The sequence below is a fragment of the Ipomoea nil genome, unplaced genomic scaffold, assembly GCF_001879475.1.
Source record: "Ipomoea nil cultivar Tokyo-kokei standard unplaced genomic scaffold, Asagao_1.1 scaffold1237, whole genome shotgun sequence".
Lineage (NCBI taxonomy): Eukaryota > Viridiplantae > Streptophyta > Magnoliopsida > Solanales > Convolvulaceae > Ipomoea > Ipomoea nil.
In genome coordinates this window covers 1693381-1709352 of record NW_017617665.1, presented here as the reverse complement: position 1 = coordinate 1709352, position 15972 = coordinate 1693381, and the positions used below count along the sequence as shown (strand labels likewise).

Here is a 15972-nt window from a genome sequence, read left to right as displayed (position 1 = left end):
TTTGTTTAAGGCTAATTAAAGACGTCGAAGTGAAGTACCGGAAGCCCACAAATTAAAACCCGGCGAATAGTTTGACGATTTTAATCTCAGGTCATTCCGCATCAATCAATATGCATAATTACATGTACTGTACTTCTTTTCCATATTCAGAATATTATATTTGAAAGTTGTAATTCATCAGATGAAGATTTTTGTGTAGGTGCTAGAAATTCATGAATAATAAACAAACTTGTTCTGTGGATCTTTGAGTTTGGGCTTGAGAATAAACAATACAGAGTTCATGTTAGTTTACCAGTTGCCTTCCGTAGCTGGTCACCGGAATTTCGCCGGAGTGGTGCATGTGATTGCACTTTTTAAAAGTTTAAGGACCTAATTGACTTTCAGTGTAAAGTTTAGGGGCTTATTTGACCCTTTTCCCTTTATAATATGATGGGAAATATGTGAATGGAATTTCAAATTATCAACTTTAGTAGTGATGTATGGGTGTAAAGACAAGTGTGAGCACTGAGCACAATAATGCAACTCAGACCTAACCCTTTTTTGAAAACTTATTTTATTACATGAGAGGTAACTACATTAAAAAAATCTTGTGCGACATGTTTGACCGAGAAGATATGGGAAAAAATTAAACTCGTAACATTCTAATATGAGACACTCATGATTCGGAAATCGGAATGAGGAAGGGGTGGTGATAGGAGCAGCCATGAAAAATATTGATGGGTTGTTCACCGTTCATGAAGCAGAAGCCATGGGTGCCCGGGCAAGGACAGATCCAAAGGGGGGGCAGCTGTCCCCCGGCCCCCCCTCACCGCACCCCCACCCCATATATAACCTTTGTATGTATATATGTATATATAGTACAAGTTATAGTATTAGTTTAAAAAACAGATGACTATTAACAAGAAGTGAGTTAGATTAGTTGGCAAAACATGTGTTTGGTTATGATAATGAAGGTTATGGGTTCAAATCTTGGCATTAATACTCTTTCACAGTTTTTTTTGGCTTCACCACAGTCACATTTTTAATAGTTTTTTTAATATTTAATACACACACACACGCATAACATTCTTTTATGTTAAGAATGAGATGTGTAATTTATAATGTGTTTTTTATTCAAATTATTTTATCAAATTAATTATGTTGAGTAAATACCAGTCAAGGTCCCTCGAGTTTGGTGGTTTCACCATCTGTAGTCCCTAACTTTGGTAATTACCATCCGTGGTCCTCCGAGTTGCAAAAGCTGACCTGCTGCCATCCTTCCGTTATATCCTTCTGTCTAAGCCGTAAAAAAAGGGGATAAATATGTCATTTACCATTATTTTCAGATGTGGCTTCAACCTTCAATTGCATCCCTGTCACAAAATATATCCTCTGTAAATACTCCTGAGCTGGAGCTGCTGCCGCTAAGTGCCGCTGATAATAGTTCTTGGTCAACCATTGGTGTTCCGAGAATACGACCACTAATTCGCCGACAAGTTCATGCTTCTGAAGCCCTGGGAGTTGCCGCTACCGCTGGAAGAGTTTCTCTCAGCCTACGCACAGACCGTCGAGGCCATGTTCTGCTCCGCCTCCAGCCTCACACACCTGCCTTCCCTCTGCTTCGTTGTCATCTCTAGCGTCGGCCTCAACCACATCGACCTCCTCGAGTGCCGCCGCTTAGGCATCGCCGTCGCCAACGCTGTCGACATTTTCTCCGCCGACGTCGCAGACCTAGCCCTCGGTTCGGACGGTTTCTTCACCAACTTATTGCCGGAATTGCTTGATTTCCTGGAGGGCAGAGACAGAAGGGGGTGGGTGGGCTTATCGTGCTGATCATCAATCTTTTATTAATCATTCTTCAATACAAGTTACATATACAGATAACTACAATACTATAAAGATGAAGATATATTATGATAGTATAATATCTATTGTAATATCTACATATATGTTTTCACAACAAATTTTTGTTTAATTTAGTCCTTATACCTTAAATAGTTAATTTAATTTAGTCTATATACTTTAAAAAGTGAAAATTAAAAACAATAGTACCACATTATCTATTAAATATGCAGATAGATGCAGCTTTCCAAATTTCTTCTCATAATTACTAATGTATATACTAAATAGAAGATATATTGCATTGTAATAAAGTCAATAGTATTCAAAAAATATATATATACTAAATAGAAATAAGGGTTAAATAGGACACTCAACTGTACACTAAACTGCCATTAGACCATCGAATTAAAATATATATATATATATATATATATATATATATATATATATATATATATATATATATATATATATATATATATATATATATATATATATATATATATATATATAATTGTGTCCCTGAACAACACAAACTCATGCAATTAGACCCAAAATGACCTGTTTACCTAAAATTATGTTGACGTGACGGTTACCAATTTTAAAAATAATTTTAAAAAACAAGGAACCTTCTTCTCCTGGCCATGAAGACGATTCGTCTCAGACAGTTCTAGTTTTTTTTTTTAAATTAATTATTTTATTTAAAATTATTTTTAGAATCAGTAACCGCCATGTCAGCATAATATCATGTAAATAGGTTTTTGTCTAAATTACATGAGCTTGTATTGTTAAGGGACCGAATTGTATTTTTTGAGTTCGATGACCTAATTGTAATTTGGTGTGCACTTGAATGGCCTATTTCACCCTTAGGGGTCGTTTGGTTCACGGAATGTGAGATTACTTTAGGGAATTATGTTAGATTGTTGGGAATGTGAATTATGTTAGATTGTTGGGAATGTTAGCTTACTGGGAATGTTAGATTCTTGTGTTTGGTTAAAATTGGGGTATGTAATATAATCATGTTTGGTTTAGGGTTATCTTATATACACACTATAATATCCTTAACATATTTTCATATATTTTAATAAATTTAAAAATTAAAATAAATAAATAAGATAACGGTATCATATATAATTACATGATTTTAAAATATTAACTAAAATCTTGAACGTGAGAAACAAAATTATTTTATATGCTAACATAACATAATAAAAATAAAAAATATATATAATTACAATATATATATATATATATATATATATATATATATATATATATATATATATATATATATATATATATATATATAATAGTAATAATAATAATAATAATAATAATAATAATAATAATAATAAACTACATAACCAATGTTATCTTACATTACCTTCAAAATCCTATGTGGAGGGAATGTGACATTCCATGGTAATGTTAGATTCCCTAAGATAATATGAACCAAACACCGGAATGTGAGTTTTGGAATGTCACATTCCCTTGGTTATGTTATATAACCTGAACCAAACGCCCCTTTATTCCTACTAAATATTACATTAACAATTCAAACATGTCTTTAATTTGAATTTAATGAGTGAAGTCGTTTGTATTAAAGTATGATAAATATAATATTAGAAAGCTAACACTACACTAGTGAATTGTATGATTAAAGTTACCACAATAATATTATATATATATATATATATATATATATATATATATATATATATATATATATAATATGATGGAATATATACGAATTGAATTTTTAAATCATTAACTTTAGTAGTGGTTTATAGGGTGTAAAGACAAGTGTGGGACAATAATGCAACTCACACCTAATTTTTTAAATAAAAGTATTCTATTAATAAATTATAAATTACTTTAATTATAACGGATCAAATAAAATACGAAAAAGGGTCAAATAGAACCTTGAACTTTACTCAAAAGTTTAATTAGACTCTTAAACTTAAAAAAAAAAAAAAAAAAAGTGCAATTAAGCACACAATATATATATATATATATATATATATATATATATATATATATATATATATATATATATAAAATTTTTAACAAATAACTAAATATCATTACCCATATTAAAAAAAAAAAGGTTAAATAAATTTTACAAAATATGCATTTCTTAAACCAAATTAAAATTTCACATGTGGATCAGATAACTCTAACCAAGTTGGTCACATTGTAGATTTATAACCACATAATTTCAAGTTCAACTCAGAGGGACTTTTATGATTTGAGCCTGTCAGCTATAAGTAACCTGCTAGACTAGTCCTCCTTGAAGTCCTTAGTCAGCTAAGATCACAAGAAGGATTTATATTGTATACATTTTTAGATTACAGTTCCGGGCTTCGGTATCCCTAAAAAAACCTACATGTGCGATTGGTTGATCATGTGATTGGTCAGTTGTTATACCATGACTAGGGTCTATCTTGCAAAGTTGATATGGGTAAAAATACACAATTTATATACGAAAGGTTCACAATTTACATATTAGATCTTCATAATTTACTTTTTACAAAATTGTAAATTAAACATTCAGTATGTAAATTGCGAACATTCAATAGATAAATTATGTATTTTGAATGCACGTCCTCGAGTCCACAGAATAATTTGGTGTGGTTGGTGTTCACATTCAATTCCTGGCAGCCAGCCGGTTTTGTTGAATGCCTTTTTCTTTCAGTCTTTTGCTATTATCACAATCCATCTTCAAACTGCTTCTCATCAGTTGTCATAACTCAGTTTTGTACCTACCTAGCTCAAACTTGCAATTGCATTTTCACATTGAAGAAATCACAGAAAAATTAGTGAGATCGAGATGGCTTATGTTGCTTTAACTTCTCTAATGACAACAATTGAGCTTCAGTTTCGGCAACAAATCCCAAGAGTTTCTCTTCATCTTCATGATGATCAAGCACCCATCAAATCTTTCTATGAAAACCTTTCTTCTTTGCAGGCCTTTCTGGAAAAGAAATCCAGTGCCGGTGATGCTGCAATCAAATATTTTGGAACCCTAATAAGAGACTTTGCACTCAAAGTTGAAGATGACATCGAAATACAGCTAAGCAACTTTGTTGTGGCCAAAGCCAAAGACGACGCAGGGCATCAAGAAGCAGCTTCCCAGCAACTCTGTCAAATCTTGCAACAAGCACAACAAAAGATTGCTGATGTTGTGGAGATTATCAACAGCACAAAAGAGTATATACTGAATGATGATTTAACTTATCTCAACACAATAATAGATCATCATATCAAGTCTATACAATCCAACGCAATGAGAGTGGTTTATGATCGAATTCAAACCCTATTCAAATCTCTTATTGAAAGTCTTTCTACTTCACGAGGATTTCTTTATACATCCAAAGATTTGGAAACCAAAATAAGATATTTAGCTGTAGATGGCATCAAGATACAACTCAGCAGTTTTCTTCTGGTCAAAGACACAGTACATGAAGAAGAAGCTTTCCAGGAACTGTGTCAAACCTTGCAACAAGCAGAAGAAAATAGGGTAGAGCTGGTGGAGATCATCAACAAAGAAAAGGAGAGACAGGAGACTTGTGAATGTTGTGATGATTTAGCTAATCTCTTGAGAAGATTAATGGATGATGATTATCTTAGGTCGTCATCTTTGACCACACCCAACTCATGGGTGCCTGACAACGACGTTCAAACACCACCACTAGAATCTCTCCATAAAAATCTCTTCGCTTTGCAAGGAATTGTACTGAAATCCAAGTTTGGTGGATCCGGAGCTGAAATCCAAATCAGACACTTTGTACTCAAAGCTAAAGAAGACATCGGAAAACAATTTAGAAAGTTTTGTGTGGCCAAAGAAGGGCAAAGCTTTCCAAAAGAAGCTTTAGAACAACTCTTTCAAACCTTGCATCAAGTAACAGAAAATGCAGCACAACTGTTGAGCACTATCCACAACACAAGTAGCAATGAAGCTGATGATGATGATGAGGCCAATGATACTCAGTCTGTGTGCTATCCAAAGCTTGAGGAGGGCAGAATAATGGTGGGTCATCAAAATGACGTTAGTATCATAAAGAGTCGACTCTTCAGTAGCTTTAAAGGTGTAAAAGTAATCCCAATTACTGGGATGCCAGGCATAGGGAAGACTACTTTAGCAAGAAAAATCTTGGAAGATCAATCAGTTGCATTCAATTTCCAGGTACGAGGATGGGTTACAGTGACTCAAAATTACAATCACACCAAAGTGCTACGCGACCTTCTCCAGTCAATTTCACCAAGTCATGAAATTATAAAGGAAGCCCCTCTTTGGGAGCAGGTTCGTGAATGCTTGGAGGAAAAGCGGTATCTAATTGTCTTGGATGACATATGGAGCACTGGGGATTGGAATTCATTAGAAGCATTATTACCCAATTGTGAGAACGGAAGTTGCATATTGCTGACCACAAGATTCTATGGAGTGGCTGACTATGCTTGCACAATCAAAGGTACATATCATGTTATGAGTTTACTAGATCCAAATGAAAGTTGGGATCTATTCTGTACTATCTTTCCTCTTCAAAGATATAGGGCACCAAGTTTTGGAAAATTCAGGAGTCACTTGTTCCATGTTGTGGAAATATGTGAAGGACTGCCACTGTCGATTGTTGTAGTTGCCAAGCGCTTATCTGAATGCAAAGACAACATACAACATGAATTGAAAAAGATTGAAAAGGAAATAGAATTGTTGGGAATTCTAGATTATAGTGCACTCATTCTCATGTACAATCAGTTGCCAGAATATTTGAAAGGTTGTTTTCTATATCTTGGAGTCTTTCCAAAGCGTAGCGAGATCCAAGTTAAAATACTTCTTAGGTTATGGATTGCTGAAGGATTTGTGAAGCCATCGAAGAATAAGGAGTTAGAAAGGATTGCTTATTGTTACTTAAAGGACCTCATTGATAGAAGTCTTGTGTTAATAAACAAACAGACTTTTGATGGCAAAATTAAGACTTGTAGGGTGCACAGTGTCATGCATAACATCTGTTTCAGAGAGGCTCAAAAGGAGGGAATTTTATGTGCAGTAAATACTCAGCAACTCCCAATGTGGTCATTAAATGCATTTGCAAATTCATGCCGTTGGTTAAGTTTATGCAAACATAGGTTTGACTATTATGTGTTGTTTAGTTCAAACAACCCTCGCTCCATTTTCTTCTTTCAAGAAAACACTGAAATTTTTGTATCCTTGAAGCTGTTAAGAGTTTTGGCATTTGTTCAATCTTCATTCCTCCAAAGACTGCTAATGCAATTAGGGGATTTGATATTTTTAAGATATTTATCGGTAACACAATGGTTTGAGGGTCTGAGTGATGTTGTGTCAAGTAATGTGAATTTGCAGACACTTATTGTTTCTTGTAATGACAGTGAATCACAAGTTGGAGCACCAATTCTCCATTTGCCATCAACAATTTGGGAGTCACCACAGTTAAGGCATCTTGAACTTGGCACTTGCTATGTTGTCAATCCTCCAAGCATGGTAAAAGAGAATTTGCAAACATTATCTTGGGTGGATCCAACTCATTGCAGAAGCAGAGTGTATTCCAATTTTCCAAATATAAAAATACTGAAAGTTGTCTATAAAGTAGACTTAGAGGCCAGCCAGATTAGTGGATGTTCTAGCAATTGCTTCATTTTGGATAAGTTGGGCTATTTAGAACAGCTTAAGAGTCTAACAGTTTCAGTTTCGGTTGGGTGCATTTTAACCTTTCCTGAAAGGTTTATTTTTCCTTCACAACTGAAGAAGTTGAAGTTAAGTGGTACTAATCTTTCTGGGTGGGATTTAACAGTAATTGGGAGGTTGCAATGGCTTGAGGTACTAAAGCTGGAAAATGCGTTCCATAAAGAAGTATGGGAAGTAGCTGAAGGAGGATTCTATAGATTAAGATTGTTGGTCCTCAAAGATAAAAAGCTCAAAAGGTTGGAGGCTTACACTGATTCTTTCCCATGTCTTGAGCATCTAGTCCTAAGATGTTGTGAGTGTTTGGAAGAGATCCCTAGCAGTTTTGGAGAAATTTTCTGCTTCAAGTCAATTGAAATGGATAGGTTTAGCCACCGCCCTTCCATTGTTGCGTCTGCTAGGATTATTCAAGAGAAGCTAAAGAAGAATTTTGGAAAAGAAAATTTTGAGGTTAGAAGGAAGCTCTGCCTTACTCATTCTTTTTTATTAGATTCTGAAGGAACTTCTTTGCAAAATGTGTTACTATTTAATAATTTATTGTTTTGTGTATTTTGCATTACTTGATGATGCATAGATTAAAATCCAAGGGCAGGGGCAGGTGCCTGAATATATAGAAGAGTGTGTAGAAGATGTTGAAAAGGAAAATTGTGAGGTTAGAATCTATGGCTCATTCTTAATTTTCTTTTTCCTTGTTTCTTATATGCATTGAACTTGTGTGCAAAATCTGTTATTATTTTAACCTCATTTGTTTTGATAGATAAAAATGGAGGAGGAGGGTGAATCATTAGCAGGGGCAGGGGCAGGGGGGCAGATGGTAGAGGAAGAAATTGGAGTTGGGAAATTGAAGTCTTATATCCACAAATTAAAGAAAACGAGATTCAGAAATCTGTTAAAGAGGCGCAACCCCAAAACTGGCTCTTCCAACCAGATTCAGATTTGAGAAGAGCAACATGAGATAAGGCTAGAAGCTACAGCCTGATCTCATTCATTCTTCAATTTTAATTTATTTTCTATTCGATACCAACTTCTTTCCAAAATCTGTTACTAATAATTTTCCAATCTCATTTCATTTTGTCGATTTTTTCATAGGAAGAGTCTGTAAAAGACAACTTAGTGGGTGGAGCAATTAGAAAACTGGTATCTACATATTTATATCTGCTAATAATATAATTGGATTTAGCCCCTTTACATGTTAGTGAAGGATCATGCACTGGTATCCTTGTACAACTAGTGTCATAATAATGTTGGGAAAACGTCATTTTTGTTTGACCAATTGCACCTCCAATTTGGGTCAAGATGCTTAATTACAAGGCATATATGTTGCTTCTCACTTCATTAACTCATCTGATCTCCAGGCCAGTTCAAAAATTAGATTTCTTGTTTTATGTTTTTTCTTGAATTCAGTTACAAGTTGTATTGTTAATCTTACTTGCCTTTTCCAATCTGTTGAGCAGGGCAACATTAAGTTGAGCATATCTGGTATCAGCATCATACCATTCTGGTGTTTCAGTCCAGTTGGTGAGTTCACGAAATTATATAATTTTCCCTACATTCACAACATGCTAAATTGCTAGTTGTATACCTTTCCAAAAAAAAATTAAAAAAATAAAAAAAAAATTCAAACTTGGAAGCTGCTATTGCTCAAAGTATTGGAGATGTGGAGGTAAAGGGAACATATATATCGTTGGCCAAACTACACGAATTGAAGTTCATCAGATTAATTCCATATATATAATATGCATGCATGCATGGAGTCAATTACATATATATTCAATTTTGATGATGATGATGAGATGCTTAAATATAATGGCAAGATAACAGATATTTCTTCTTGTTTGACAGCCAAATGGTTTCTCATTTTCAGGAGCCCATTATCTGTTCTGTTGTTGGACATAATACAAAGATGCAGCAATCAACGTATATATATGGCTTTGTGAAGAGATCTGCTGCTTGATCTTATGACTTTCAGTGGACTAATGTAAGTTCACCATCTTCCACTAGCTCTCCCAAGAATGTGTTTGGGTGTCAAAGGATATCTCTGAAACAAGTAAGGCTGGCAATTATGTTCAGTGATAGTATATTGGAATTGAATAAGGAATTGAAAGAACAGCACCAAACAACATGAAATCTATGTTTGGGTTGAAGATTAGTTAATGAAGTCGCGAGAAACCAATTCTTGCCATTTAGCATCTGTAATTGACGACTCCACATTATATGGATTTAATCTGATCAAATTCGTCTACTTTAGTCAACTATATTGATTCCATTTCTCCACCCTATTCCTCTTACCTCCAGATCTCCAATACTTTGAGCAATAGCAGCTTCCCAGTCTGGAATTTTTATTTTATTTTTTTTTAAAGGTATACAATTAGCATACCAATCTCAGCATATCTGTTTCAAATCAAACAAAAAAAGAGATTTCATACCACAATGTTAGTGAATCATGTATGTCAAACAAGTTATTCCAACATTATAATTTAATTTGGTTGTACGTTATCATACCATCGTACAGGGAAAACAGTGCAGGATCCTTCAGTAGTAACATTTAAAGTGTAGAGCCAATTGACTTTGCAGATATGTATCTGTGTACATACCATTTTTGTAATTGCAGTTAACTCACTATGATTCCTGCCAAGTCATCTTCTATATCAGTATACTGTATGTGATTCATCATCAGATTTTGATTTATGATAAATCATGCAAATTCCAGAGAAGGTTACACATCTGAAAAGTTGTAAAAACAATCAGTCCAGTCCTGGTGTAAAAACATGAACGAAGGAAAACAACAACCAATAATCAACAGGGAATTGAAGTATAATATTTAAAATTAGTAAACCAATAAAGGGCTGGGCTGTATTTTCTATAAAAAAAAAAAAAAACAAAAAAAAAAAAAAAAACAAAAAAAAGGGCTGGGCTGACTTGACATTTTCTTCTTCTACTTTCATATACTTGTCTGAAAAGAGATTGCATACTTGAAAGTGGACATCTGGAAGAATGTTGTGAATGTAGTTGGGAAAATTTTAACTTCCTGAATTCACCAAAAGTACTGAAGGTGCAATTGTGATAACCAACATGTACGACTTCAATTTGCCAACACCATTATATTCAGGCTCCTAGGTTTTGATCTATAAAAACAAATGAGGTTACAAAAACAAATTAAATAGTAACAGCTTTTGCAAAGAAGTTCAGCATCTAATAAAACAGGAAAAATTTAGAACAAATGATCCAAGTCACCTCAAAATTTTCTTGTTCAAATTGTCCAACCCCAACATCTTCATCACACTCTAAAATGTTCCCTGATTCATCATATTCAAGCTAGTAATCCAAAATAGAGAAAACGAATTAGATTATCAAAAAATAATTAAATAGTAACAGATTTTGCATCTAATAAAAAAAAAATGAACAAGTCAGAGCTTCTAACCTCAAATTTGCTTTTCCAAAATTTTTCTTTAGCTTCTCTTGAATATCCTTGGCAGAAGCGGAAATGGAAGGGCGGCTACACCTATCCAACTCGATTGACTTCAAGCAGAAAATTTCTCCAAAACTGCTAGGAATCTCATCCAAATAATGACAACATCTTAGAACTAGACGCTCAAGACATGGGAAGGAATCTGTATAAGCCTCCAACCTCTTGAGTTTTTTAGCTTTAAGGAGCAACAACTTTAATCCATAAAATCCTCCTTCAGCTACTCTCCATACTTCTTTATGGAAAGCATTTTCCAGCTTGAGCACCTCAAGACGTTTCAATGAGCCAATTACAGTTAAATCCCTTCCAGAAAGATTAGTCCCACTCAAACTCAATTTCTTCAGTTGTGACGGAAACATACACCGTTCAGGAAATGTTACAATGCACCCAACAGAAGAAACTGAAATCATTAGACTCTTAAGTTGCGCTAAACAGTCCAAGTTATCAAAAATGGTGTATTTGCTGGAAGATCCACCAATGTGACTGGGCTCTAAGTCTTCTTTACACAATATTTTCAGTTTTTTAATGTTTGGAAAACTGGAATACACTTCCTTTCTGCAATGAGTAGGACCTACCCAAGATAATGTTTGCAAATTCCTTTTAACCTCGCTGGGAGGATCAACCGTGTACAATGCACCAAGTTCAAGATGCTTTAATTGTGGTGCCTCCCAAATTGTAGATGGCAAATGGAGAATAGGTTGTGATTCACTGTCACTTCCAGAAACAACAAGTGTCTGCAAATTCAGATTAGTTGACACTACATCGTTGAGACCTTCAAACCATTGTGTCACAGATAAATATCTCAGAAAAACTAAATCCCCTAAATGCATTGGCACTCTTTGAAGGAATGGAGAAGGAACAAATGCCAAAACTCTTAATAGTTTGAGGGGCACAAAAATTTCAGAATTTTCTTGAAAGAAGAAAATGGAGGGAGGGTTGTTTAAACTAAACAACACATAATAGTCAAAACTATGTTTGCATAAACTAAACCAACAACAAGAATTTGCAAATGCATTTAATGACCACCTTGGAAGTTGCTGAGTATTTACTGCACATAAAATTCCCTCTTTCTGAGCCTCTCTGAAACATATGTTATGCATGACACTATGCACCCTGCAAGTCTTGATTTTGCCATCCAAAGTTCACTTGCTTATTAACACAAGGCTTCTATCAATGAGGTCCTTTAAGTAACAATAAGCAATCTTTTCTAATTCCTTACTCTTTGATGGCTTCACAAATCCTTCAGCAATCCAGAACCTAAGAAGCGTTTTAACATTTATTTCAGCACGTTCTGGAAAGATTCCACGATATAAAAAGCAAACTTCCAAATATTCTGGTAACTGATTATAAATGAGAGTGAGTGCACTATAATCTAGAATTCCCGCAGCTCTATTTCTTTTTCAATCTCTTTCAATTCATGTTGTTCTTGCATTCAGATTTATGAGGTATGAACCAAAAAAAAAAAAAAAAAAAAAAAAGAGATGAATTCCATTTCAACAAACAATTAGATAACCAATATTCTTGATCAACAAGTAATAAAATTCCTACCAAGCATAAAATAAACTTTACAACACAAAAATATTATTTATACTTCCTGTAGACATGTCTGAACATATAAATCGACAATTTACTATATAAATATCCAACAAGACGTACACCCCTACAAACATGAATCCAAGTTATTGATAATGCATTTTGTGTGCCAAGTTGACAAGAAAGATAATGTTTGAATTGAAGATTAGTTAATGAAGTCATGAGAAACCAATTCTGATCTACCAATATATATGCCTCAATTGTCATTAAGCATCTGACCAAACTTGAAGCTAAGGTGCAGTAGTTGCTCAATCTAATCTATTGATCTTCACTCACCTTATCTGTTTCAAATCAAACAAAAAGAGGTTCCATACCACATTACCACCACAAAGTAAATTAAAAGTTAGATAGTATCCATCCCATAATGTTAACGAATCACGTTATATTGAACTTATTCCAACATTATGAATTTGGTTGTACATCATCGTACATGGAAAACAGTGCAAGATCCCTATGTAACATTTAAATCCTAAAGCCAATTTGTATACATACCATTTTCCTAATTGCAGTTAACTCACTGTGATTCCGGCCAAACCATCTTCTACAGACTCTTCTATATGAACATAATGTGATCCATCAGATTCAGGCCCCTGTATTTTTATCTATGAAAAATCATGCCAAATGGAGAAAACGAATTGAGATCAGAAAGAGTTATAGTAATAGATAAGATTTTGACTTTTAGGCTGCTTTACCACCTTGTGGTCCTTTGTCGACTAGGGTCACGAAGCGAGCTTCCACGAATTGACAGTGTATAGTCCATTGCGATCATACCATCCATATCGGCTGCAAGATTTCCCAGAAATCAAAGGTAAGATTTTGACTTTGTTATAGATCATTAGACAATTTGCAATTATTGTTAGAAACTCAATACATACAATACAAACGTATAAAACACATATTCCAATGGAAAAACTCAATCCCATCATCAAAATAATGCAAATTCCAACCTGAAACTTCTGTCCCATTGCATGAATTCATTTATTAACCTGTGAAAATTTTCGTCTGAATGATGATAGTAGTCCGTAAATACAGCCCCGTCGATTATGAGCTAAGAAAGGAAAAAAGCAAAATGGAGAAAATAAACTGAGATCATATAAAGAAATTAATAGTAATAGATTTTTTAAAGAATAGAATCTAAATAATTAATTATCAAGAATGAATGGCGTTTTAGCTTCTAACCTCAACTCGACCATACAAATGTTTGATAATAATGAGCTGCTTGGCAGAAGCAACAATGGAAGGGTTACACCCATCCAGCTCAATATGCTTCAACTTGGGACCAACAAAGCTTAATGGGATTTGTTCCAAACAATAACATCTTAGGACTAGACGCTCAAGACATAATAAAGTGTATGCTTCATTACTTTGCAATTGCTTGAGTTTTTTATCCTCAATTAGCAAGAATCTTAATTTACGAAATTCTCCTTCAGCTACTTCCCACACTCTTCCCAATAAGGCATTTTCAAGCTTGAGCACCCTAAGCTCCGGCAACATTCCAATTGCCGTTAAATCTCTTTGAGAAAGTTTAGCCCCACTCAAGTTTAACTTCTTCAATTGTGAAGGAAACATACACCTTTCGGGAAGGGTTACAATGCAGCCAATCGAAATTGAAATTGTTAGCCTTTCAAGCCATTCCAAATAGTCCAAATTATACAAAGTGATGGGATTGCCAGAAGAACTGCCAATGTGACTGGGCACCAAGTCTTCTTTATAAAAAAGTTTCACTTTTCTTATGTTTGGAAAATTGAAATGCACTTCCCTTCCACACTGAGTTGGGCTCACCAAAGATAATGTTTGCAAATTTGTCATTGTAACCACGCTTGCAAGATCGTCTATTGTATACAAATCGCCAAGTTCAAGATGCTTCAAGTGTGGTAACTGCCAAATTGTGGATGGCAAATGAATTGTAGGAGCTCCAATTTGTGGTTCATCACTGGAAACAATAAGTGTGTGCAAATTCGGGTTATTTGCCACTATATTACCTAGCCCCTCAAACCTCTGACTTATAAATAAGTATCTCAAAAAAATTAAATGCCTCGAATGCATTGACACTCTTTGGAGGAATGGAGATGGAACAAAGGCCAAAACTCTTAACAGCTTGAAAGGTACAAAAGTTTTAGGATCATCATCAAAGAAAAAAATGGAGCGAGGTTTGTTTGTACTAAACAACACATAATAGTCGAAACTATGTGTGTATAAACTTAACCAACGACTTGAATTTGCAAACTCGCTTAATGGCAATGCAGTATGTTGCAGTGTATTTATTGCACAAAAAATACCTGCTTTTTGAGCTTCTCCAACACAAAAGCTATGTAAGGCACTATGCATCCTACAAGTCTTAATTTTGCCATCACGACCTTGGTTGCATATTAAGAGGAGACTTCTATCAATAAGTTCTTGTAAATACACATAACCTTGATTTTCTAACTCTTCATGCTCCAATGGCTCCAAAAATCCCTCAGCAATCCACAAACCAATAAGCTTTTTAACTTGGATTTCTTTACGTTTTGGAAAGACTCCAAAATATAAAAAGCAAACTTTCAAATGTTCCGACAATTGATTGTAATGGAAAGTGAGAGCTTTGTGATCTAGAATTCCCAGTGACTCCATTTCCTTTTTGACCTTCTCCCACTCCTTTAATATGTCATGACATTTAGCCAGACGCTCTGCAACTGCAACAATAGACCATGGTAGTCCATCACATATCTCTACAATATGACTCTTGATTTTCTCAAATTCAAGCGCCACACGGCCTTTAAGAAAAACCATATTATTGCAAAATAGATCCCAACTTTGGTTTTGATCTAACAAAGTCATGTAATGGGTATACTGATGGTGATAGAAGATAGGGTCGAATCTGAGATTGAAGTTCCCAGTGGTTAGCAGTATGGTACTCCCAGGATCACAGCAATAAACACACATTTGGATATCATGCAAAGCTCGACTGTCGTGTATGTTATCCAATACAATTAGAAACTTTTTGGCACGCAATTGTGTCCTTACCTGCTCTGCAAGTTTATCAGCTTGAATAGCACTTCCTTTTCCAAATTTGTTTTCCACTGCGGGTAAAATTGAACGAAGAAGGAGGCGTATTATTTGGGTCTTGTTGTATTCTTGAGGCATTGTAATCCACCCACGTACATCAAAATAATCTTCAACTAGTGAATCTCCATACACACTTTTAGCTAAAGTGGTCTTTCCAATGCCCATCATCCCAACAATGAAGACCAAATTTATCTTATTATTAAAAGAGGGTGAGAAGTAGCTGCTGGAGATGAAAAAATTACTAAAAGACTTTGGGATGAGATTGTTGATTATCTCTTCACGATCACGGTGACGACCCACCATTTTTCCGCCCACAAGCTCAGGAAAGCACTGTGAGGATACATCA

General features: G+C 34.7%; 3 protein-coding genes across 6 annotated transcripts in view; 2 read left to right on the top strand and 1 right to left on the bottom strand.

The window, feature by feature from the left end:
* The first annotated feature begins 1479 nt into the window (after positions 1–1479).
* LOC109183951 (glyoxylate/hydroxypyruvate reductase HPR3-like) lies at positions 1480–1812 on the top strand. The gene has a single exon (XM_019333979.1). It carries the CDS (start codon positions 1480–1482, stop codon positions 1810–1812), a length of 333 nt encoding a protein of 110 aa, XP_019189524.1.
* Positions 1813–4471: 2659 nt separating this feature from the next.
* On the top strand, positions 4472–9777 carry LOC109184029 (putative late blight resistance protein homolog R1A-10). Its single transcript, XM_019334067.1, has 6 exons — positions 4472–5310; positions 5707–7972; positions 8097–8174; positions 8280–8482; positions 8977–9040; positions 9387–9777. The coding sequence occupies exons 1-4, from the start codon at positions 4652–4654 to the stop codon at positions 8460–8462; spliced, it is 3186 nt and encodes a 1061-aa protein (XP_019189612.1). The 5' UTR covers positions 4472–4651; the 3' UTR covers positions 8463–8482; positions 8977–9040; positions 9387–9777.
* LOC109184028 (putative late blight resistance protein homolog R1A-10) overlaps positions 9471–15972 on the bottom strand; it is a 23513-nt gene continuing 17011 nt past the window's right edge. The window contains exons 4-7 of one of the 4 annotated variants that reach the window (XR_002054688.1): positions 10757–10839; positions 10025–10246; positions 9812–9913; positions 9471–9560 (exon numbers count right to left, since the gene is read on the bottom strand). Coding sequence is in view for 3 of the 4 variants with exons in the window: in XM_019334064.1 (XP_019189609.1) it covers positions 10543–10635; positions 10757–10839 (176 nt within the window). In the remaining variant the exon portion in view is untranslated. The other 3 variants (XM_019334066.1, XM_019334064.1, XM_019334065.1) reach the window with 3 other exon arrangements.

Excerpts from the sequence above, each read along its gene's own strand:
- LOC109184029 (XM_019334067.1), top strand. The coding sequence starts at position 4,652 with ATGGCTTATGTTGCTTTAACTTCTCTAATGACAACAATTGAGCTTCAG. Across the intron at positions 7,973-8,096 it reads TTGGAAAAGAAAATTTTGAG|ATTAAAATCCAAGGGCAGGG; the intron begins GTTAGAAGGAAG and ends GATGATGCATAG. Across the intron at positions 8,175-8,279 it reads TTGAAAAGGAAAATTGTGAG|ATAAAAATGGAGGAGGAGGG; the intron begins GTTAGAATCTAT and ends TTGTTTTGATAG.
- LOC109183951 (XM_019333979.1), top strand. The coding sequence starts at position 1,480 with ATGCTTCTGAAGCCCTGGGAGTTGCCGCTACCGCTGGAAGAGTTTCTC.